The sequence below is a fragment of the Nerophis ophidion genome, linkage group LG19, assembly GCF_033978795.1.
Source record: "Nerophis ophidion isolate RoL-2023_Sa linkage group LG19, RoL_Noph_v1.0, whole genome shotgun sequence".
NCBI lineage: Eukaryota > Metazoa > Chordata > Actinopteri > Syngnathiformes > Syngnathidae > Nerophis > Nerophis ophidion.
In genome coordinates this window covers 32,186,670-32,211,209 of record NC_084629.1, presented here as the reverse complement: position 1 = coordinate 32,211,209, position 24,540 = coordinate 32,186,670, and the positions used below count along the sequence as shown (strand labels likewise).

The following is a 24,540-nucleotide window of genomic DNA, read 5'->3' as shown; positions in this document are numbered from 1 at the left end:
GAATACTTCCTCAGACCAAGTAAAGAAAAAGATTAATAACAGCAAAACAAAATCAAACATTTGAAAAAGTTATTGGTGGTTTTGGCACTTTGGGCAGGTACCTGCTGGAAAATGAAATCATTATCTCCTCAGAGCTTTACAACAGATGGAAGCATGGAGTGCTCTTGGTACACAGCTGCATTGACTCTGGACTTGATGAAATACAGTGGACCAAAACCAGCAGCTGACATGGCTCCCCAAACCATCGCTGACTGTGGGAACACACTGGATTTCAAGAAACTTGGATTTTGCTCCTCTCCAGCCTTCCTCCATACTATAGTGCCTTGACTTCCAAATGAAATACAAAATTTGCTTTCGTCTGAAAACAGGACTCTGGACCACTCTGCAACTGTCCGTCAGTCAGACGCTTCTTGCGTTGTCTTGAGTTCAGGAGTGGCTTGACCATGGGAATACGGCTATTGTAGCTGTATCTGTTGAAAAGCTCTACGGAGATGATGATTTCCTTTTCCAGCATGATCTGGCACCTGCCCAAAGTGCCAAAACCACCAGTGACTGGTGTATTGACCATGGCATTACTGTCCGCGATTGGCCTGCCAACTCCCCTGACCTGAACCCTATAGAGAATTTGTGGGGTATTGTGAAGAAGAAGCTGAAAGACACCAGACCCAATAAGGCAAATGAGCTGAAGGCCGCTAGTGAAGCATCCTGGGCATCCATAACAACCCAGCAATGCCACAGGCCGATTGCCTCCATGCCACGCTGCATTGATGCAGTAATCCATGCGAAAAGATTCCTAACCAAGTACTTAGTGCATTAACTGACATTTTCAAATGTTTGATTTTGTTTTGCTGTCATAAATCTTTTTTTTTACTTGGTCTGAGGAATATATTCAAATTTTTTGAGATATGATTTTTGAGTTTTCTTAAGCTGCATGCCATAATCAGCAATATTAAAATAATAAAAGGCTTGCAATATTTCAGTTGATGTGTAGTGCATCCAGAATGTATGACATTTCCATGTTTTTAGTTTCATTACAGAAAATAAAGGACTTTATCACAATATTCTAATTTTCTGAGACAGTCCTGTATACATATATATATATATATATATATATATATATATATATATATATATATATATATATATATATATATATATATATATATATATATATATATATATATATGTGTGTGTGTGTGTGTGTGTGTGTGTCTGTGTATATATATATTTTTAATTTTGGGGACCCCTGCACTAAGCGGAATTAGCCAATTGCTTTTGCCACCATCTTTTCTGCGATGTTATTGGTGCTACTGTAAGTAAGTTAATTTTGCTGATTGCTTGCACTAACATCCAAAATAAAAAAAACTGAAATAAAACAGAAATGAGTACTGTTTTTGTATCAAAACAAGATTTAATGCTGAAAACAGTTTACATGTTGCAACAAAAATGTATTTTCAAAAAGTAACAGAACAGTTTATGTACAGTTTTCAAAAATGTTTGAACACATTTCTTATTTCACGGTCAATTTTAACGTTTTCTACCATTTAATTTTTGACAGCAACAAAAAACAAGTTGGCATGTTAGTAGGGTATTTCAATCATCCTTCAAACTCAACATTGTTCAAACATATCTGTGATCCCAGGTAGACAATCTATATTTAACACCATCCATCCACCCCCTATCTACCGCTTGTCCCGTATATATATATATATATATATATATATATATATATATATATATATATATATATATATATGTTTATATATATATATATGTGTGTATATATATGTATATATATATATATATATATATATATATATATATATATATATATATATATATATATATATATATATATATAAACAAACAAATGTCTATTACTGTGCAACTGCTAGCATTTCCTCAGCAACGGCAGACTTGTGTCAGTCTTGCATGTACTTACATCTTACATCGTCCAAATGTACACTCACTATATGAGTGGCGCTGTGTCTGCATACAAATGACCAAAGTGGTTGTGTAGCCATGCAAGTACTGGGGAGTATTTATACTCTGAAAAATACAAGCACGCATTTTATCTCGTAACAACCTCTTGATAAATAGTATCATACAAACATTTTGGGAGCCAGCTTCCCAACATATCTTACATTGTTTGGTCACTCGTTCATCTGCACTTTATACATCAATCAGGTTTTTGTTTCCTGAAGCCATTCATACCTGATAGACACCATCTTCAAGTCGACAGTTTCTACGGTAATTAGCGCAAAAAAGAGGGCCCAACTCCCCTACAGGTCAGACTTTTTTCCGCACTCTTCTTCCGGAAAACTTCTTTGGAGCTCGTTCCTTGCAGGGCCTTGAGGAGGTTGGGGCTTACCACTTGCCGGGGATGGGTGTGCCGCATTCGTACCAGCCCACGTAAGTCACGTGCGACTTTCCGCCGATCTCGCCGAAGCTGACCGGCTCTTGTCTCAACGCCCGGAAGAAGCCTGCGTAGGAAACCGATGGAATAAGAACTGAAGGCTAAACAGTATTCGCACGATGATAAATCAGGGAGAACTGATCCTCTCTATTTACCAATTATTATTTGCCGTAATACATTTCTGTATTACGGCAAATTTCTTGACTTAGTGGATTATTTTGTTCCTACAATCACTAAACAACTGTCAGGAGGAACAATTAATTAATTGATGGGTATTAATGATAAACATTTAGCAAATACACAAGGAAATTCCTGAAGGAATTGCGTGTGAATGCTCCTATGCTGAAGTTGAACTGAAATGCTGACAGAATGAAGTGTGAATGTAAGAATAATTTCATTGGTTTAAATGTTGAGTTTGAATTTCCAGGAAAACCGGAATTTGGTTTGGAACTTGGTGATGTGTTAGTTTGAATGTCCAGGATGAGTAGAATGTGTTTATGTTGAAATGGTTTGAATAGGTGCAAAAATGTGGGAATTGTGCAACTTGGAAAAATGTCCCATTCATTTAAATGCGAACTTCTTGGAAATTTGGGGGAAAGCGATATTTTTAAATAAATTATTAGTATAATGAGCCGAATTCGTTGGTGTTGGCATTGTTGAAATTGGTGAAGAAACGTTGAAGTAGAAAAAGTTTTTTAATTTAAGAGATGGTATTACGGAATTTCAGGAAAACCAGGAATTTTTCAAGTTCTTAAACCAACTTGTTTATTTGTATTTGTTTTTTTGTCCTGACTAAGAGGAATGTTTTGACAGCGGGTTGAAATGGGTTGAAAAATGTGAAAGGACTCATCGCACTAAAAAAAGGTTGGAAATAAGCTTAGAAAAAAAAACAGGAATTCCTGGAAATTTGTTGTACGTAGAAAAATGGTTGATTGAATTACCAGGATGAGTTTTATGTGTTGAAGGTGAAATGGTTTGAATCGGTTAAAAAATGTGGGGGTTGTGGAAGTTTGAAAAATGGCCAAACAATTTTGAATGGTGAAAATGTCCCTGAAAACTGGGAATTCTTGGAAATCTTTTGTTTTGTTTTTATAATTGTTGAAAGAGAGCACACAATTCCTGAACAGGCTGAATATTTTGGAGTTGAAACGGTTTGAATCGGCGAAAAAACGTAGGAGTTGTGGAACTTTGAAAAATGTCCCATTAATTTCAATGGGAATTTCATGGAAAAGCATGATTTTTTTAAAAAATGCTAAAAACTGTGAATGTTGTGAATGGTTGGTGTTGGAATTTTTCAAATCGGTCGAAAAATGTTGAAGTACTAACATTTTTAATTGAGAAGTGGAATTATGGAATTCCTGGAATTTCAGGAAAACTGGGAATTTCAACAGTTCATAAAACAACTTTGTTTTTTGTCCTGATTAAGAGTAATGATTGTGGAAGGAGTAGTTGCCAGAAAAAAGGGTGAAAATATATCTTTGGAAAACCAGGAATTCTGCAAAGTTCTGGAATTAAAGGGATTAAAGAACTCACCTTTTCGCCTCCAAACATATTGCTGGATATTGTAGCCAAACAGCTCAATTTTTGTTTCATCAGACCACAGAACTTTACTCCAGAAGATCTTATCTTTGTCCATGTGATGTAAGATGAAACAAAAATTGAGTTGTTTGGCCAGTATGCATGTTTGAAATAAACTGAAACTGAACTGAAAAGAACTGCACAATACCCAGCAATATGTTTGGAGGAGAAAATGTGAGGCCTTTAATCCCAGGAATACCATTCCCACTGTCAAGCATGGTGGTGGTATTATGCTCTGGGCCTGTTTTGCTGCCAATGGAACTGGTGCTTTAAATAGGACAATGAAAAAGGAGGTTTACCTCCAAATTCTTCAAGACAACCTAAAATCATCAGCCCGGAGGTTGGGTCTTAGGCGCAGTTGGGTGTTCCAACGGGACAATGACCCCAAACACACGTCAAAAGTGGTAAAGGAATGGCTAAATCAGGCTAGAATTAAGGTTTTAGAATGACTTTCCCGAAGTCCTGACTTAAACGTGTGGACAATGGTGAAGAAACAAGTCCATGTCAGAAAACAAACAGATTTAGCTGAACTACACCAATTTTGTCAAGAGGAGTTGTCAAAAATTCAACCAGAATCTTGCCAGAAGCTTGTGGATGGCTACCAAAAGCGCCTTATTGCAGTGAAACTTGGTAAGGGACATGTAACCAGATATTAACATTACTGTATGTATACTTTTGACCCAGCAGATTTGGTCACATTTTCAGTGGACCCTTAAGACATTCATAAAAGAACCAAATTTCATGAATGTTTTTTTGTGACAAATAAGTATGTCCTCCAATCACTCTGTCACCAAAAAAATTAACTTAAGACAGGCATGACATTAAGTTCTTTACAAGTGATTGCGACCATTATGAAAGGTGGCTGTTATCCTTACTAACTAGCAAGTGGAGCGGTTTAGTTTTGATTTCGGTTGTGATAAGTGGTCATCTCCTTAGCATCAGGTGACTTAATTACCTGGCCTGGATGGCAACTGGTCTGCAAACATCTGTGTTCCGGTCCGTCCATCCAGGAAGGAGTCCACGAACTGGCAGTGGTCCTCGCCATAACCCGTTTGATCACCAATGTTGTAGAACTTCCCTGCGAAACACAAGACGCTTTTTGGTGTTCTTTGTTCAAAATTGTCGTTTCAGATCAGCGCTGCAATATTTACCATTGAGGGAGTCGCTAAGGTAGATCTTATATCTCAGGGAGTTGCACAGTTGGATGCCCACAAATTTTCGGTACCAAGTCCTCTTCACATATTGCTTCCCGTTGCATTCCGAGTGGGCGTCTGCTTTAAACGGGAACTGTGTCCAGATTGCATCCTTTCCTGTAAAAACAAACAATGACATTGTTAAAAAAGTAATTATGTGAAAATATTTTATGCAAAAAAAAAAGCAACACTATTTACCTGAAACGTTTTCACTCACTCGTGGGTCAGCTGCATGTACAAAGAAACATTATCGGTTAATTATATTTTTACAAAACAAATACATTTATGTAAAGATTCATATTTTGTAACTGGATTTTTCTCCAATGAAATGAACAAGGTAATTCAAATTAAATGAAAGTGTATGAAAAGGTGTATTTTATTTTATGAATGTAGTGATCAGATTAATGTGGTACAATCACTGACTCCTACAAGTGTATTTCAATCATACGTCCTTAGAGTTCATTGTCCGATTGACGTAGATTACATTCCATCCATCCATTTTCTACCGCTTGACCCTTTTTGGGGTCGCGGGGGGTACTGGTGCCTATCTCAGCTACAATCGGGCGGAAGGCGTGGTACACCCTGGACAAGTCGCCACCTCATCACAGGGCCAACACAGATAGACAGACAACATTCACACACTAGGGCCAATTTAGTGTTGCCAATCAACCTATCCCCAGGTGCATGTCTTTGGAGGTGGGAAAAAGCCGGAGTACCCGGAGGGAACCCACGCAGTCACGGGCAGAACATGCAAACTCCACACAGGGATTGATCCCAGGACTACTCAGGACCTTCGTATTGTGAGGCACATGCACTAACCCCTGTTAGATTACATTATTTTAACTTATTTTTACAAGCAAAATTAATTGATTTTGAGTTCCTGCAGTAAGAGTAAACACAAAATATGCTCCACAAATTGAAGTGAAGTGAATTATATTTATATAGCGCTTTTCTCTAGTGACTCAAAGCACTTTACATAGTGAAACCCAATATCGAAGTTCAGTTAAACCAGTGTGGGTGGCACTGGGAGCAGGTGGCTAAAGTGCCTTGCCCAAGGACACAATTGCAGTGACTAGGATGGCGGAAGCGGGAATCGAACCTGCAACCCTCAAGTTGCTGGCACGGCCACTCTACCAACCGAGCTATGCCGCCCCATATATAGTAGTAGTCGCAGACCTGGCCAACCCGTGGCTCGCAAGCCTCATGCGGCTCTTTGGCTGGTTTCATGCGGCTTTTAACTCTGTTATGAAAGTAGTGTATGTGTGTTTGGCCCTTTAAGATATGACGGCATGTGAGGTGAGTGACGTCAGTGAGTGGGTGGGCGAGAGAGGTGAGGGAGCGCTAGCAGTGAGTGCATGCAGGCGCTAGTAGCTTGGTGGATGGCTGCGTGTCAGACACCAATAAAGTCACAAAGTTGCAACAAACCACCGGCCTTGTCATTCACCCTCGAGTCCGGACCTGTAAAGACCCACTGCCGAGTAAAGTGAAGGGTGTTACCCCTGAAGTACATCGGCCCTGGAGGAACGTCTCCCCTGCACTCCTCGACTACGGCCTGGGAGCCGGAAGAAGGAAAGATGTAATAACTCTATTGCTTAGGCTGACCATACGTCCTCTTTTCCCTGGACATGTCCTCTTTTTAAAAGCTGTCTGGGCGGGATTTCTTAAATGCCTCAAATGACCGGCACTTTGAGCCAGGGTTGCCTGTATTTACAATCTACGTACAGGGTTGAGAAGAGATTAAATTCAAATCAAAGTTTGTGCACGCAGCAGACTCCTCGAGGGAAGGGCAGATACAGAGAGAGCAAGGAAGTGGTCTTGTTGCTAATCAAGGCGTAGTTGATCAACAGCCATACAGGTCACACTGAAGGTGGCCGTATAAACAACTTTAACACTGTTACAAATATGCGCCACACTGTGAACCCACACCAAACAAGAATGACAAACACACAAGGAGAACATATTTCACCGTAACACAACATAAACACAAAAGAACAAATACCCAGAACCTTTTGCAGCACTAACTCTTCCAGGATGCTACAATATACATCCCCTGCAAGCCCCACCACCACCTCAACCCCGATTACGTCGCATCAAATATTCCACTTTGAAAAATAATTTTGGTGGAAGATTTTACATATTTTGTGTGTTTACCATTGAAAAATAAACAAAACGTTTTGTTTGACAAAAAACAGCGGAAAACAAACAAAAAAAACACATTGAAAAAAATCAAGCATTTTGAGATCTGAAGTTGATGTAAACTCCAGAGATTTAAGCATTAAATATAAAATGTATGTATGACCTGGCACACCATTATCATTTTATGACCGAAGCAAAACTCTTTTTTTACACTTTTATACTGAAATAAATACACCTACAACTTATTAATTAAAAACATAGAAAACCAGCAGCAGTAAAGTTTAGATCAGTGAAGGAAAGAAGAACGTGAGTCAATATTTCTAACTGAATACATTTACATATACATACAAATTTGTCTTCTTTTTTTATTATTTCTTTTAATAAATTAACGTTTATGACAACCTTTTTTCCAAAACACAATATAGAAGGTGAGATATAACAGGACAATGCATACATTTATCATTTGTTTTCAAAACGCTTACAATAAAGTGGGACCCCAAAAATTTACTGTGGGACCCCATTTTTATGACTTGATGGGGTCCATGGGACCCCATTTTGAAAATTCCTAGTGCCAATGCTTTATTCAAACAAATATATTATTTATAAAGCAAGTTGGAGTATCATTGGCAAATTTTTACCTAGTCCCGGCTTTGGCGTGCTGCCCGCTTTGGCACGCATGTATGTGTCCTCTTTTTGAGGTTTTACAATATGGTCAGCCTATATTACTGCCTTAGTGTTTAACATGAAGTCTTTATTTTGACAGCCTCTCGAGGTAAACTTGTCTCAGTTGCAAACTGAGGCAGTATTTGTCATTGATAAAACTTTCGGCGAATCAAAATTTACGACCAATAAAAACGCAATAAACGGGGACGGAATTTTGACCCGGCAGATATAAACAAAAGAAAACACTGGTGGAAAGCGATAATCGATACAATAAAAAAAAAAAAAGCAAACCGGGCGGTAGATAAAAAAAAAAAAATCCGCGTCCGGGTGACACGCAGGCTTCAGGAATTCCGCGTCCTTTCCGATTTCAATGCGTAAAAAGACGCACAAATTGTGGTAACGCCAACACTGCTTGACAGTGTAACAAAATAAGTCACACTTATATTCTATAACATTCACGGTTTATGAAAAAGTGCAGCGGTAGAAATATTCCATATAACCTCTTGTATAAAATGTAAACATAAATAATGCCTCAACACAAGTTAATTATATTCACTGTAAAAAAAAAAAATCTGTAAAAAAACGGTCCTCTACTGGCAGCTATGGCTGCCAAACGAAAACCATAAAATAAAAGTAAAAAATTATAAACCAAATAATGATCAAAAACATTATATTTACAGAAATGTTCATGAAACGTTTTGTGGAAAAATATCATAATTTTCCAGATTCTTACTAAATTATTAAGATCAACCCCCTTTAATAAAGTGATGGTGCAAACAGTTCTGCAGAAAAAAATCTTTATTCTACAGAGTTTCTCCAAATTATTACGATCAATCACTTTTAATGAAGTGACAATGCTGGCAGTTGCACAGAAAAGTACCATTACTTTACAGATTTTTTCTGAATTGTCAAGATCAGGGGTCTCAAACTCAATTCACCCAGGGACCATTGGATGCAGATACTTGACACAAAGTGGATTCACCGCCTTTGAATGCCTATCTCGCCCTAGCAGCATATTTTGCCAAACCTCCCGACTTTTCCGGGAGATTTCCGATGCCCCTCCCGGAAGATTGCCCCGGTGTTCACCCGGACAATAATGTCAATGGCGTGCAGTGATAGCACCGCCTGTATCGTCCTTTACAACCTGTAGTCCCGTTCGCTCATTCATCATACATACAGCGTGCTGACCAGGCGCAAGTTGAGTAATGATTGGAAGGGATTCTGGATCAACAGCCATACAGGTCACACTGAGGGTGGCCATACAAACAATTTTAACACTGTTACAAATATGCGCCACACTGTGAACCCACATCAAACAAGAATGACAAACACATTTCGGGAGAATATCCGCACCGTATCCTCCTTGCGTCGGTTGAGGTGGGCGGGGTTTGGTGGAAGCGGGGTGTATATTGTAGCCCGGAAGAGTTAGTGTTGCAAGTGGTTCTGGGTATTTGTTCTTTATGTTGTGTTACGGTGCAGATATTCTCCCGAAATGTGTTGGTCATTCTTGTTTGATGTGGGTTCACAGTGTGGCGCATATTTGTAACAGTGTTAAATTGTTTTATGGCCACCGTCAGTGTGACCTGTATGGCTGTTGATCAAGTATTTCTTGTAGTCACCAACGTATGTCCTGCTACAGAGAAAAATTTGAAATTGTCAATATGATTTTAAATCTTTACATAACAGGCTACATATATTTTTCAACTTGAAAATAAAAACATGCATAAATATTATGAAAATAAGATTTACCTGAAAATTACATATAAAACATTTAGATTGTTAGTATGGACATAGACTTTTATATGACAAACTACATATTCAACTAAAGTTGATTACTGTAATTTTTCATGAATTTGAAAGAAATTTAAGCAAACAGAAAATGCTATGTATAATTAATTTGGTATTTTTCTGTAAAAAAATTTAAATATACATAGTTTGTCATTACTAGGATATTACTTACAATAACAGGCGGATTGTTTATTTACAGATAATGTCTTCAATTCTACAGTTTTATAACCTATTTAAAAAAATAGAAAAATTACAGTAAAAATTTAGAGTAAATCAACCATAAAAATAGGAGGGTTTTTTTACAGTGTTTCCACAAAACACAGCAGACGAACTCTTGCCCTGCAGAGCTGTTTTGTGCTTTGTAGTGTCGATATGGGCTTGTAGATCTTTATTTTCCACACACACATATATATATATATATATATATATATATATATATATATATATATATATATATATATATATATATATATACACCTTCCTGCTTTGCACACAGTGCATTCTGTTTCCCATGTGTCACGGCCAGGACCAAAACACGGATACCTTTTCCGCAAATCATCCGTGAAGTTGCATTTATGTAAGCTGACCATATTCTGAAATCCCAAAAAGAGGACACATATATGCGTGCCAAGGCGGGCAGCACACCAAGGCCGGGACTAGGTGAAAATTTGCCAATGATACTTGAACTTGCTTTATAAATAATATATTTATTTAAATAAAGCATTTTTTCTCCTCTATTGACAGCAGTGTTGGCGCTAGGAATTTTCAAAATGGGGTCACATGGACCCCATCAAGTCATAAAAATGGGGTCCCATGGTAAATTTTCGAGGTCCCACTTTTTTTGTAAGCGTTTTGAAAACAAATTATTAACGTATGCATTGTCCACATTCTACATTGTGTTTGGGGAAAAAGGTTGTCATAAACGTTACTTATTCCATTAAAAGAAATTTAAAAAAAGAGGACAAATTTGTATGCATATTCAGTTATAAACATTCATTCACTTTCTTCTTTCCTTCATGGATCTAAACTTTACCGCTGCTGGTAGTTTTTTCTATGTTTTTAATTAATAAGTTGTAGGAGTATTTATTTTAGAATAAAAGTGTTTTGCTTCGGTCAAGAAATTATGATACCAGAGCATATGTACATTTTATATTCAATGCTTAAATCTCTGGAGTCTACATCAACTTCAGATCTATTCCTCATTTCAAAATGTTTTATTTTTTTTTAATGTGGATTTTTTTGTGTGTTTGTTTTCCGCCCGGGCTTCACGGTGGCAGAGGGGTTAGTGCGTCCGCCTCATAATACAAAGGTCCTGAGCAGGGGCATCCCTAGACGTAATACTGTACTGGGGCACACCTGGGGCACAAATAATTCATGTGAGCGTGCAAAGTGCGCATGCAAAAACATTTTTAGCACTTATGTATCATAAAAAATACAGAAATAGTGCTTTAAACTATGAAATCATATCAGATTGTGTTGTATGGATCTTTGATTAACCACCTGAAATTAACTAATGCATTTGACCTACTTGTGCACTTTTTTACTCCAGACTTCTAAACTGCTACTGGTAAAAGCAAAAAGGAAGAGCAATGAATCTTTTTGAAATATATATTGCAGTAATCATCTGCAAATTTAACATCTACTAAAGTAAAACAAAAAATAAAGCTCCCCTACATCTCTGGGTTCTTTTATATTAGTTAATTCCCACTTATGGCAATGTGGCTAATCCTATTTCGGATACACAAAACTATAAAATATACACAAAATAATAAAGCCACAGTAGTAGAATAAATGAACAACTGTTGTGTGTCTGTTCAGGGAATCATTTTCTGAGAAGTAAACTGTAACGTCTCGTTTTCATTTTTGCAAAGTGGTCAATCACTCTGGACAGACATGGAAATATTACAGTAACTGTTATACAGTTGACCAGTGGTTCCCAACTGCTGGGTCGTGACATAAAAGTGGATTGTGTGTCATTTTCAGTGAGTCGCAGTCAGATGTGTGCATGAAAAAAAAAAAAGTTTAGGGAGGAAAAAAATCTAATTATGGCAACAAAACCAGATATTTTTAGCCATTTTTCTAGTGATTATTAGTGAGTATTTTAGCAAAAGGCAAACCGACTAACAAGTTGGAGGAGGACTCGGGACAGACATGGAAATATATTTTTAAAAAATCTAAATGGGACAACAAAACCCGATATTTTCAGCCATCTTTCTGAAAACAAATACAGAAATGTTACTATTTTTTCTGGAAACAAAAGCAGAGGCTTTAGCTGTTGCCATTTTTCTGGTGACAAAACAAGATTATTTTAGTCAAAGTCACACCGATTAACAAGACAAGTCTACTGTGCTATTTTTCTGTAAAATAAACTTGAATGATTTAAAAATTTGGCTCACGACTTGACGATATGGAAAAATGTTTTTATTCCTGAAGATAAACCATTTGAGAAACACTCAACTCACACATGCTTACTCCAAATCATCATTGATGCAGAGGTCCTGAACAGAACCAGCAGACAATAACCAACATTATGTTTAATGTTCATTGGAAATTCCCCCGACAGCTCGTACAGCAAATGAATGTGTTTGTCTTGATACAAGGAATAACGTTAGCTACCTTAGCATTACCTCAAGACAATGATGTTGCCTAGCTAGCTAGGACTTCACTTACATCTCTCATTCCTCGTTGCTTCTTCCCTGCTGCGGGCGAATAACATTCTAGGAGTGACAGTTTGAGTGAAATCAAAATCAAAATAATATAATTAACAAATTGTTGTTGGCTAACGTTACCTACTTCAGCAGTGATTCGCATCCTGTCTCTCTCTCTCTCTCTCTCTCTCTCTCTCTCTCTCTCTCTCTCTCTCTCAACTGAAGTCTCGATCCCCACGTGAATAAATTACCATATTAATTAGCCTTGTGCTCATTGTTACGTGGAGTGAATACAGTAGCAATCAATTACCATACTAAATAGTATGTGCGCTGTTGTCTATGTTATGTAGACTTAAAACTCTGAAGCGTTTTTTTTTCAAGTGGTGACATTTTTACTGGGGCACTGCAGATCAACACTGGGGCACGTGCCCCAGTGAAATCTGTCCGGCGACGCCACTGGTCCTGAGTAGTCTGGGGTTCACTCCCGGGCTCGGGATCTTTCCGTGTAGGGTTTTCATGTCCTACCCGTGAATGCATGGGTTCCCTCCGGGTACTCCGGCTTCCTCCCACTTCCAAAGACATGCACCTGGGGATAGGTTGATTGGCAACACTAAATTGGCCTTAGTGTGTGAATGTGAGTGTAAAGGTTGTCTGTCTATCTGTGTTGGCCCTGCGATGAGGTGGCAACTTGTCCAGGGTGAATCCCACCTTCCGGCTGTATATTGTATGTTAATGTTGGTGCGGCTTGGTCGCGAGTGTTTAATGTGATTGGCGCTTTACATTATCGTACTTTAGTACCCCCAACTTTTTTCCGGGAGACTCTCAATTTACGGCTCACCTCCAGGGGTAATCGTTCTCCAAAATTTTACTCTTACGATATTGTTAAAGGGGAATCATGAAGGCGCATCCTTTGATGTTCTCTACTACATGTGTGGGAAACTTGCCAGCCCAACCACACGCTGCAAATGACTTCTGTAGACAAAGTGAGCGAATGGAAGACATTGTTGATTAACAGCCACATATGTCACACTGAGGGTGGCCGTATAAACAACTATAAGACTGTTACAAATATGTGCCACACTGTGAACCCACACCAAACAAGAATGAAAACACATTTTGGGAGAACATCCGCACCGTAACACAACATAAACACAACAGAACAAATACCCAGAATCCCATGCAGCCCTAACTCTTCCGGGCTACAATATACACCCCGCGCCCCTAACCCCGCCCGTTATTGTGGGCAGGCACTCCGATTGGATGGTGTAAAAGTGGACGAGACGTCAGGTTGTAAAAGGTTGTTAAAAGCAGTGCCGGCGTGGCACACCTTCAATAGTGTTAACCGGGTGATAATCGGGGGAATAAATGACCCGGGACACTGTCGGGAGGGGGACTAATTTTCGGGTGATTCCCTGAAAGATCGCGAGAGTTGACAAGCATGTGGCCAGGTCGGGAAAGCCATTGAAAGAATGTAAATTAATTAAAAATTGCATGTTAGATTTTTTTTAAGAAATATTTTCCCGCGGCCCAGCCTCACCCAGTTTCTGCATCCAGGGCCCCCAGGTAAATTGAGTTTGAGACCCCTGGTCTACGTTTATGTTGCTTTTGTGTCCTGTCTGTCTCTCCACATCTCTCTATTGTGTTCTGTCTGTCTCTCCACATCTCTCTCTTGTGTCCTGTCTGTCTCTCTACTCTCTCGACTCTCTCGCTCTCTGTCTCTGCCCCTCCCTCACAAATGCTGCTGAGTGCGCTTGCCTCCACAATTTGTTTTGTTTTCAACCCGTTTTTAACCCAGGTCGTACATTGAAAATACACGCAACCCTAACTCAAAACGCCAAACATTTGAGGTATTTAAGAAACCCCGCCCAGACAGCCCCGCAAAAGAGGACATGTCCGGGAAAAAGAGGACTCCCAACAGGTGTAAAAGAAAGTGCATCTCTATCCTCCTTCAAAACCGCACTAAAAGAACACTTCCAGGAAACTTCAACCCTAAACTAACACCCTCCCAATCCCCGGATTGTAAATAATCAAATTTAAATAATCAAATCAAATGTTAATAATCAAATGTTTATACTTGTTATTATGCTTTCTGATCTCTCTATGTCCACTACTTGCTGCACATATCCTACCAAGTCAGACCTACACTGTTTCAATGTCCATTTCTCAGATGATGCAATTGTTGATGACTGAAGTGCTGATATCCCCCTCCTAAAGCCGCCTCCACATCCCAACCCCCGGATTGTAAATAATGTAAATAATTAAATGCATATACTCTGATGAATAACTAGTGTGATGACTGTATTATGCTGATAGTAAATATTTGTACCATGAATTGATTTACATGGACCCCGACTTAAACAAGTTGAAAAACTTATTCGGGTGTTACCATTTAGTGGTCAATTGTACGGAATAACTACTGTACTGTGCAACCTACCAATAAAATGTTCAATCAATCAATCAATCAATCAATAAATAAATTTCAATCAACGTGTGGTCAGTCTAACATAAGAAGAATAAGCCGAAACTTTTTTAAGTGACGTCAAATGTGCATGTGCGTGAGATCACAGTAGTAAACAATTTGTGACAAGTTCGCTGTCAAAATGTCGGGGAAAAAAAGCACAGCAAAACGAAAATATGAAGAAAAACACAGGACATTTTTAACAGGGAGGAAAAGTCTATATTTTTTTGTTGAACGTAATGGCAAGCCATTCTGCATAATATGTCTGGTGTTTTTAGCGCATTTCAAAGCTTCAAATCTTCAGCGTCACAAGGAATGCCAAAAGTCCCACTAAGCAACATGCATAGTAACAGAAAAAATATTATATTTTTGTTTGTGGACTTGGTCTATCTGAGTTTGTGTGTGTGAGACAGGGCACACAATGTTAATTGTTGAAAATAACTGGCCTGTGGTCTCAGTATTGTAGGAGTCATGTTGGTGTGTAACATTTACAATAAATATGGCTGAGCAGAGGTCTGTGTGTGAGTGTGTGTGTGTGTGTGTGTGTGTGTGTGTGTGTGTGTGTGTGTGTGTGTGTGTGTGTGTGTGTGTGTGTGTGTGTGTGTGTGTGTGTGTGTGTGTGTGTGTGTGTGTGTGGGAAAAAGAGATGGGGTGATGTTCATGTGTGCCCATATGTAGGATGTGGCTCTTTGCAGTAACTCAGTAAAAAAAAGTGCCTGTTAGTCTCTGATTGGTTGGCCACCTTCAGTTGTTTATTGATGACAACACACAATGTCTGTCTAATTTTAATATTGTAATAATCCAGGAATGTAGGTTATACGACTTATTTGTTTGTCTTGTCTTTATTGTACAAGATGCAATTCAACCACACAACAATTCCAATGTGTGTCTCCCTCTTTTCCCGGCAATACTTGAATCCCTACTTTCTACCAACAACGTAATTTCCCTGTGTCTCCCCGTAGGTCTCGCCCCCCTAGCCAAAGTCATTGGCAAACACCCGTAGCCAGCCATTACAATATCTAATATTATTATTTATATTAAATGATGCCCCGCTCTGGAGCCAGGCCCGGAGTTGGGGCACTATGGCGAGCGCCTGGAAGAGGCAACGTGGGTCATCACTCCAATGGGCTCACACAAATGATTGGAGGATGCGGTAAGAACTGTGGATTACATCGGACTGTCTACCCCACAGTTTTTGAGGACCAGTCATAGACAATTTTAGAGTGAAAAGCAAATTTTATTCCTACTCGCATACAAATCATTTTAACTTGGATTGTTTCCCTGGCTTCGAGACTCTCCCGAAGATCGCTGCAGCGAAGACACAACAAACTCCCTTTTTTGTCTCTCATGGACAAACACCTGTGAACTTTGGACTAGCGACAGCAAATGCATCAAGGCCGCAGAACAGAGACACACTATGGACTTATATACACACACACACACACACACACACACACACACACACACACACACACACACACACACACACACACACACACACACACACACACACACACACACGCACACACACACACACACACACACACATCAACAAAAAATATACGCCACACATAAACCCCCCCTGTTCCCCTAATCCAACGCCCTCGACGCAAATCCCGTAGGGGTGATGAATAGATGGTCAGCGCCTGAGAGCTGCGACCTACCACCATGACCTTGAACTACCTTCCCTCTGTTGCTAGATATCTCGAGATGTATGTTGTAATATGTATATGTACTTTGCTATGGAGGTTTTTTTGTCACTCCGAACTGGACCCCCTTCGGAGCCCAGTCTGGATTGTATTTTTTTACTCATCCTTCCCCAGCGTTTACCTTTTTCCCATTTTTTACGGGGCGCCTTATGGCGACCCATCAGCGTTCTTGTTCTGTAACCCTGTACACTGTTTGCTTGTCTTATCTTGAACAGGTTTGTGCTGAAAACAAAGTTTCGTTGTACTTGTTGCAATGACAATAATGACCTACCTACCTCACTACTCATAGGAGAGGCCATAGAGGTCGGGGCATTGTGAGCTGGGCAGCAGCCGAAGGCAGGGCACTTGGCGGTCCGATCCTCGGCTACAGAAGCTAGCTCATGGGACGTGGAACGTCACCTCACTGGGGGGGGAAGGAGCCTGAGCTTGTGCGCTAGGTAGAGAAAATCCGGCTGGATATAGTCGGACTCACCTCAACGCACAGCAAGGGCTCTGGAACCAGTTCTCTCGAGAGGGACTGGACTCTCTTCCACTCTGGCGTTGCCGGCAGTGAGAAGCGACGGGTTGGGGGGGCCAATTCTTGTTGCCCCCCGGCTCAAAGCCTGCACGTTGGAGGTCAACCCAGTGAACGAGAGGGTAGCTTCCCTCCTCCTTCGGGTGGGGGGACGGGTCCTGACTGTTGTTTGTGCTTACGCACCAAACAGCAGTTCAGAGTACCCACCCTTTTTGGGTACACTCGAGGGAGTACTGGAAAGTGCTCCCCCGGGTGATTCCCTTGTCCTACTGGGGGACTTCAACGCTCATGTTGGCAACGACAGTAAAACCTGGAGAGGCGTGATTGGGAAGAATGGCAGCCCAGATCTAAACCCGAGTGTTGTTTTGTTATTGGAGTTTTGTGCTCGTCACGGATTGTCCATAACAAACAAGGGTGTCCATATGTGCACTTGGCACCAGGACACCCTAGGCCACAGTTCCATGATCGACTTTGTAGTTGTGTCATCGGATTTGTGGCTTCATGTTTTGGACACTCGGGTAAAGAGAGGGGCGGAGCTTTCTACCGATCACCACCTGGTGGTGAGTTGGCTGCGATGGTGGGGGAGGATGCCGGACAGACCTGGCAGGCCCAAGCGCATTGTGAGGGTCTGCTGGGAACGTTTAGCAGAGTCTCCTGTCAGAGAGAGTTTCAATTCCCACCTCCGGAAGAACTTTGAACATGTCACAAGGGAGGTGCGGGACATTGAGTCCGAGTGGACCATGTTCCGCACCTCTATTGTTGAGGTGGCTGATTGGAGCTGTGGACGCAAGGTTGTTGGTGCCTGTCGTAGCGGTAATCCCAGAACCCGTTGGTGGACACCAGCAGTGAGGGATGCCGTCAAGCTCCAGAAAGAGTACTATCCGGTTCTTTTGGCTCATAGGACTCCGGAGGCAGTGGACAGGTACCGACGGGCCAAGCGGTGTGCTGCTTTAGCGGTCGCGGAGGCAAAAACTCAGAAATGCAATGAGTTAGGGGAAGCCATGGAAAACGATTTCCGGACGGCTTTAAAGCGATTCTGGACCACCATACGCCGCCTCAGGAAGGGGAGGCAGTGCACTGTCAACACCGTGTATGGTGCGGATGATGTTCTGCTGACTTCGACTGCGGATGTTGTGGATTGGTGGAGGGAATACTTCGAAGACCTCCTCAATCCCACCAACACATCTTCCTATGAGGAAGTGGTGCCTGGGGAATCTTTGGTGGGCTCTCCTATTTCTAGGGCTGTGTTTGCATAAGGCAGTTTAAAATCTCCTCGGCGGCAAGGCCCCGGGGGTAGAAGAGATCCGCCCGGAGTTCCTTAAGGCTCTGGATGCCGTGGGGCTGTCTTTGTTGACAAGACTCTGCAGCATCGCGTGGACATCGGGGGCGGTACCTCTGGACTGGCAGACAGACCGGGGTGGTGGTCCCTCTCTTTAAGAAGGGGGACCGGAGGGTGTGTTCCAACTATCATGGGATCACACTCCTCAGCTTTCCCGGTAAGGTATATTCAGGTGTACTGGAGAGGAGGCTACGCCGGAGAGTCGAACCTCGGATTCAGGAGGAACAGTGTGGTTTTCATCCTGGTCGTAGAAATGTGGACCAGCTCTATACTCTCGGCATGGTTCTTGAGGGTGCATGGGAGTTTGCCCAACCAGTCTACATGTGCTTAATGGACTTGTAGAAGGCATTCGACCGTGTCCCTCGGGAAGTCCTGTGGGGAGTGCTCAGAGAGTATGGGGTACCGGACTGTCTTATTGTGGCGGTCCGCTCCCTGTATGATCAGTGTCAGAGCTTGTTCCGCATTGCTGGCAGTAAGTCGAACACTTTTCCAGTGAGGGTTGGACTACGCCAAGGCTGTCCTTTGTCACCGATTCTGTTCATAACTTTTATGGACAGAATTTCTAGGCGCAGTCAAGGCGTTGAGGGGTTCCGTTTTGGTGGCCGCGGGATTAGGTCTTTGCTTTTTGCAGATGATGTGGTCCTGATGGCTTCATCTGGCCGGGATCTTCAGCTCTCACTGGATTGGTTCGCAGCCGAGTGGGAAGCAACCGGAATGAGAATCAGCACCTCCAAGTCCGAGTCCATGGTTCTCGCCCGGAAAAGGGTGGAGTGCCATCTCCGGGTTGGGGAGGAAACACTGCCCCAAGTGGAGGAGTTCAAGTACCTAGGAGCCTTGTTCACGAGTGGGGGAAGAGTGGATCGTTAGATCGACAGGCGGATCGGTGCAGCGTCTTCAGTAATGCGGACGTTGTACTGATCTGTTGTGGTGAAGAAGGAGCTGAGCCAGAAGGCAAAGCTCTCAATTTACCGATCGATCTACGTTCCCATCCTCACCTATGGTCATGAGCTTTGGGTCATGACCGAAAGGACAAGATCATGTATACAAGCGCCCAAAATGAGTTTCCTCCGCCGGGCGGCGGGGCTCTCTCTTGGAAATAGGGTGAGAAGCTCTGCCATCCGAGAGGAGCTCAAAGTAAAGCCGCCACTCCTCCACATTGAGAGGAGCCAGATGAGGTGGCTCGGGCATCTAGTCAGGATGCCACCCGAACGCCTCCCTAGGAAGGTGTTTAGGGCACGTCCAACCGGTAGGAGACCACGGGGAAGACCCAGGACACGTTGGTAAGACTATGTCTCCCGGCTGGCCTGGGAACGTCTCGGGATCCCCCGGGAAGAGCTAAACGAAGTGGCTGGGGAGAGGGAAGTCTGGGCTTCCCTGCTTAGGCTGCTGCCCCCGCGACCCGACCTCGGATAAGCGGAAGAAGATGGATGGATGGATGGAATATTAAATTATGCTGACCAGATTTCGCATTGAGCCATATTTGACTAACTGCACTAGAGCAAGCCCGGTCACAGGCAATTACAGAGCCTGCTAGCCTGGGTATGGAGTCAGTTAAGTTAGAACTAGCCAGCGCCAGGCTGGATGATCCCTGTACACATAGCAATTTTCGTAGAATAATACACAACTCACAAAATGTTTTTTCTGCTATGACTATGACTACGTCAGAGTTAGACATGCGTTCTACTGAGGTGGCAAATTATGATGCGTTCAGTTTATCGCAGCGCCAAGTAGACAATCTGAAAATTCCCGTCATATCAATTCCTAGATATGGTCGTAATTATTTTAAGTACGCTGCGCATAATAAACGCAACATTATTAATATTGCTACTACGGATAATTTTATCAACAACTCCTTAAAACAGCCCACTACCTATAATATGGGCTTTCTAAACATCAGATCTTTGTCTCCCAAAACGTTATTAGTTAATGAGGTCATTAGAGACAACAACCTTAACGTCATCGGTCTTAGCAAAACCTGGCTTAAACCAGACGACTTTTTTGCGATAAATGAGGCATCCCCTCCTAACTATACGAATGCGCATATTGCCCGTCCCCTCAAAAGGGGAGGGGGGGTCGCACTAATATACAACGAAAACTTTAACTTTAGTCCTAACTTAAATAATAAATATAAATCTTTTGAGGTGCTTTCTATGAAGTCTGCCACACCTCTGCCTCTGTGTCTGGCCGTTATCTACCGCCCTCCAGGGCCATATTCGGACTTTATTAGTGAATTCTCAGAGTTTGTTGCTGATCTAATGACGCACACCGATAATATAATTATAATGGCGGACTTTAATATCCATATGAATACCCCATCGGACCCACCGTGCGTGGCGTTCCAGACTATAATTGATAGCTGTGGTCTTACACAAATAATAAATGAACCGACGCATCGCAGCGGTAATACGATAGACCTAGTGCTTGTCAGAGGTATCACCGTTTCCAAAGTTATGATACTCCCATATACTAAAGTAATGTCCGATCATTACCTTATAAAATTCGAAGTTCAGACTCATGTTCGGCAAGCTAATAATAATAAAAACTGCTATAGCAGCCGCAACGTTAATGCTGCCACAATGACGACTCTTGCTGACCTACTGCCCTCGGTAAATGGCACCGTTCCCAAAGTATGTGGGCTCTATTGATAACCTCACTAACAACTTCAATAACGCCCTGCGCGAAACCATAGATAGTATAGCACCGCTGAAGTTAAAAAAGGCTCCAAAAAGGCGTACGCCATGGTTTACTGAAGAAACTAGAGCTCAGAAATTATTATGTAGAAAGCTAGAACGCAAATGGCGCACGCCTAAACTTGAGGTGCACCATCAAGCATGGAGTGATAGTTTAATAACTTATAGACGCATGCTTACCTTAGCTAAAACTAATTATTACTCAAATCTCATCCGCATTAATAAAAACGATCCAAAATTTTTGTTTAGTACAGTAGCATCGCTAACCCAACAAGGGACTCCTTCCAGTAGCTCCACCCATTCGGCAGATGACTTTATGAAGTTCTTTAATAAGAAAATTGAACTTATTAGAAAGGAGATTAAAGACAATGCGTCCCAGCTACAACTGGGTTATATTAACACAGATACGACTGTATATACGGCGGATACTGCAAATATCCAAAATAGTTTCTCTCGTTTTGATGAAATAACATTAGAAGAATTGTTACAACGTGTAAATGGAATAAAACAAACAACATGTTTACTTGACCCACTTCCTGGGAAACTTATCAAGGAGCTTTTTGTATTATTAGGTCCATCAGTGCTAAATATTATAAACTTATCACTTTCCTCGGGCACTGTTCCCCTAGCATTCAAAAAAGCGGTTATTCATCCTCTCCTTAAAAGACCTAACCTCGATCCTGACCTCATGGTGTCTCACCTTCCCTTTATTTCGAAAATCCTCGAAAAAATTGTTGCAGAGCAGCTAAATGAACACTTAGCGTTTAACAATCTATGTGAAACCTTTCAATCCGGTTTCAGGGCAAATCACTCGACTGAGACAGGCCTCGCAAAATTGACTAATGATCTATTGCTAACGATGGACTCTGATGCGTCATCTATGTTGCTGCTCCTCGATCTTAGCGCGGCTTTCGATACCGTCGATCATAATATTTTATTAGAGCGTATCAAAACACGAATTGGTATGTCAGACTTAGCCCTGTCTTGGTTTAACTCTTATCTTACTGATAGGATGCAGTGCGTCTCCCATAACAGTGTGACCTCGGACTATGTTAAGGTAACGTGTGGAGTTCCCCAGGGTTCGGTCCTTGGCCCTGTACTCTTCAGCATCTACATGCTGCCGCTAGGTGACGTCATACGCAAATATGGTATTAGCTTTCACTGCTATGCTGATGACACCCAACTCTACATGCCCCTAAAGCTGACCAACACGAGGGACTGTAGTCAGTTGGAAGTGTGTCTTAATGAAATTAAACAATGGATGTCCGCTAACTTTTTGCAACTTAACGCCAAAAAAACGGAAATGCTGATTATCGGTCCTGCTAGACACCGACCTCTATTTAATAATACAACTTTAACATTTGACAACCAAATAATAAAACAAGGTGACTCGGTAAAAAATCTGGGTATTATTTTCGACCCAACTCTCTCCTTTGAGTCACACATTAAAAGCGTTACTAAAACAGCCTTCTTTCATCTCCGTAATATCGCTAAAATTCGCTCCATTCTGTCCACTAAAGACGCCGAGATCATTATCCATGCGTTTGTTACGTCTCGTCTCGATTACTGTAACATATTATTTTCGGGTCTCCCCATGTCTGGCATTAAAAGATTACAGTTGGTACAAAATGCGGCTGCTAGACTTTTGACAAGAACAAGAAAGTTTGATCACATTACGCCTGTACTGGCTCACCTGCACTGGCTTCCTGTGCACTTAAGATGTGACTTTAAGGTTTTACTAATTACGTATAAAATACTACACGGTCTAGCTCCAGCCTATCTTGCCAATTGTATTGTACCATATATCCCGGCAAGAAATCTGCGTTCAAAAGACTCCGGCTTATTAGTGATTCCTAGAGACCAAAACAAGTCTGCGGACTATAGAGCGTTTTCCGTTCGGGCTCCAGTACTCTGGAATGCCCTCCCGGTAACAGTTCGAGATGCTACCTCAGTAGAAGCATTTAAGTCTCACCTTAAAACTCATCTGTATACTCTAGCCTTTAAATAGACCTCCTTTTTAGACCAGTTGATCTGCCGCTTCTTTTCTTTCTCCTATGTCCCCCCCTCCCTTGTGGAGGGGGTCCGGTCCGATAACCATGGATGAAGTACTGGCTGTCCAGAGTCGAGACCCAGGATGGACTGCTCGTCGGGACCCAGGATGGACCGCTCGCCTGTATCGATTGGGGACATCTCTACGCTGCTGACCCGCCTCCGCTTGAGATGGTCTCCTGTGGACGGGACTCTCGCTGCTGTCTTGGATCCGCTTTGAACTGAACTCTCGCGGCTGTGTTGGAGCCACTATGGATTGAAATTTCACAGTATCATGTTGGACCCGCTCGACATCCATTGCTTTCGGTCCCCTAGAGGGGAGGGGGTTGCCCACATCTGAGGTCCTCTCCAAGGTTTCTCATAGTCAGCATTGTCACTGGCGTCCCACTGGATGTGAATTCTCCCTGCCCACTGGGTGTGAGTTTCCCTTGCCCTTTTGTGGGTTCTTCCGAGGATGTTGTAGTCGTAATGATTTGTGCAGTCCTTTGAGACATTTGTGATTTGGGGCTATATAAATAAACATTGATTGATTGATTGATAGACATCTTATAAGTAGACCCAGCATCGACTGCTACTGCCTACTGACGCTGACAAGACGCAGTGCCCCCATCTTGGAGGGGTGATCCGCTCCACTCCGTGCAATTCATTTGGCAGGAGCAATGAACTGTCTGTGCATTTAATTAACCCTACCTCACTGACTACCACAGTTTTCACACTTTTTTTGTCATGCGTGTAGCTATGATAAAGGACACATGTTTTGGCGTGTGTTCATAGTTTGCTTAACAGTAATAGAATATTCTTATATGCTGTAAGTGACTAGATGTCCGAGATCAAAACTGGGAATATAATCCCAAAGAGGGAGGAAAAAAACGGTCACCTACTTTTAAGTTCAAGAAACAATATGATTAGGTTATATATACATGCGTATCTCCTACAGAAACAATGTTTGAATACATTAGATATCTATATATCTTAGGGACCTACAGACTGTTGCTGCAGCAGCAGAGAGTTTATTCTGTCTTGACATTTTGTATTGAGAATTTGCATTACATCCCTTAAATGATAATGTTTAAAGTGATTGTTTGTATGTATGACTAAATTTAGACTTGGGTAGTGAGGTGAATTATATTTATATAGCGCTTTTCTCTAGTAACTCAAAGGGCTTTTCATATCCATCCATCCCAATTTCTACCGCTTATTCCCTTTGGGGTTGCGGGGGGCGCTGGTGCCTATCTCAGCTACAATCGGGCAGAAGGCAGCGTACACCCTGGACAAGTCGTCAACATTCACACTCACGTTCACACACTAGGGCCAATTTAGTGTTGCCAATCAACCTATCCCCAGGTGCATGTCTTTGGA

General features: G+C 41.7%; 1 protein-coding gene across 7 annotated transcripts in view; it reads right to left on the bottom strand.

Moving 5' to 3' along the window:
• Positions 1–1,386: 1,386 nt before the first annotated feature.
• The window catches only part of LOC133538319 (target of Nesh-SH3-like), a 74,235-nt gene continuing 51,081 nt past the window's right edge, over positions 1,387–24,540 (bottom strand). For all 7 annotated transcript variants that reach the window (XM_061879845.1, XM_061879846.1, XM_061879847.1 and 4 more), the window contains 4 exons: positions 5,386–5,415; positions 5,146–5,304; positions 4,950–5,072; positions 1,387–2,483 (listed from right to left, as the gene is read on the bottom strand). In XM_061879845.1, coding sequence (XP_061735829.1) covers positions 2,368–2,483; positions 4,950–5,072; positions 5,146–5,304; positions 5,386–5,415 — 428 coding nt within the window. In that variant the 3' untranslated portion in view covers positions 1,387–2,367. The remainder of the gene's footprint in view (positions 2,484–4,949; positions 5,073–5,145; positions 5,305–5,385; positions 5,416–24,540) is intronic.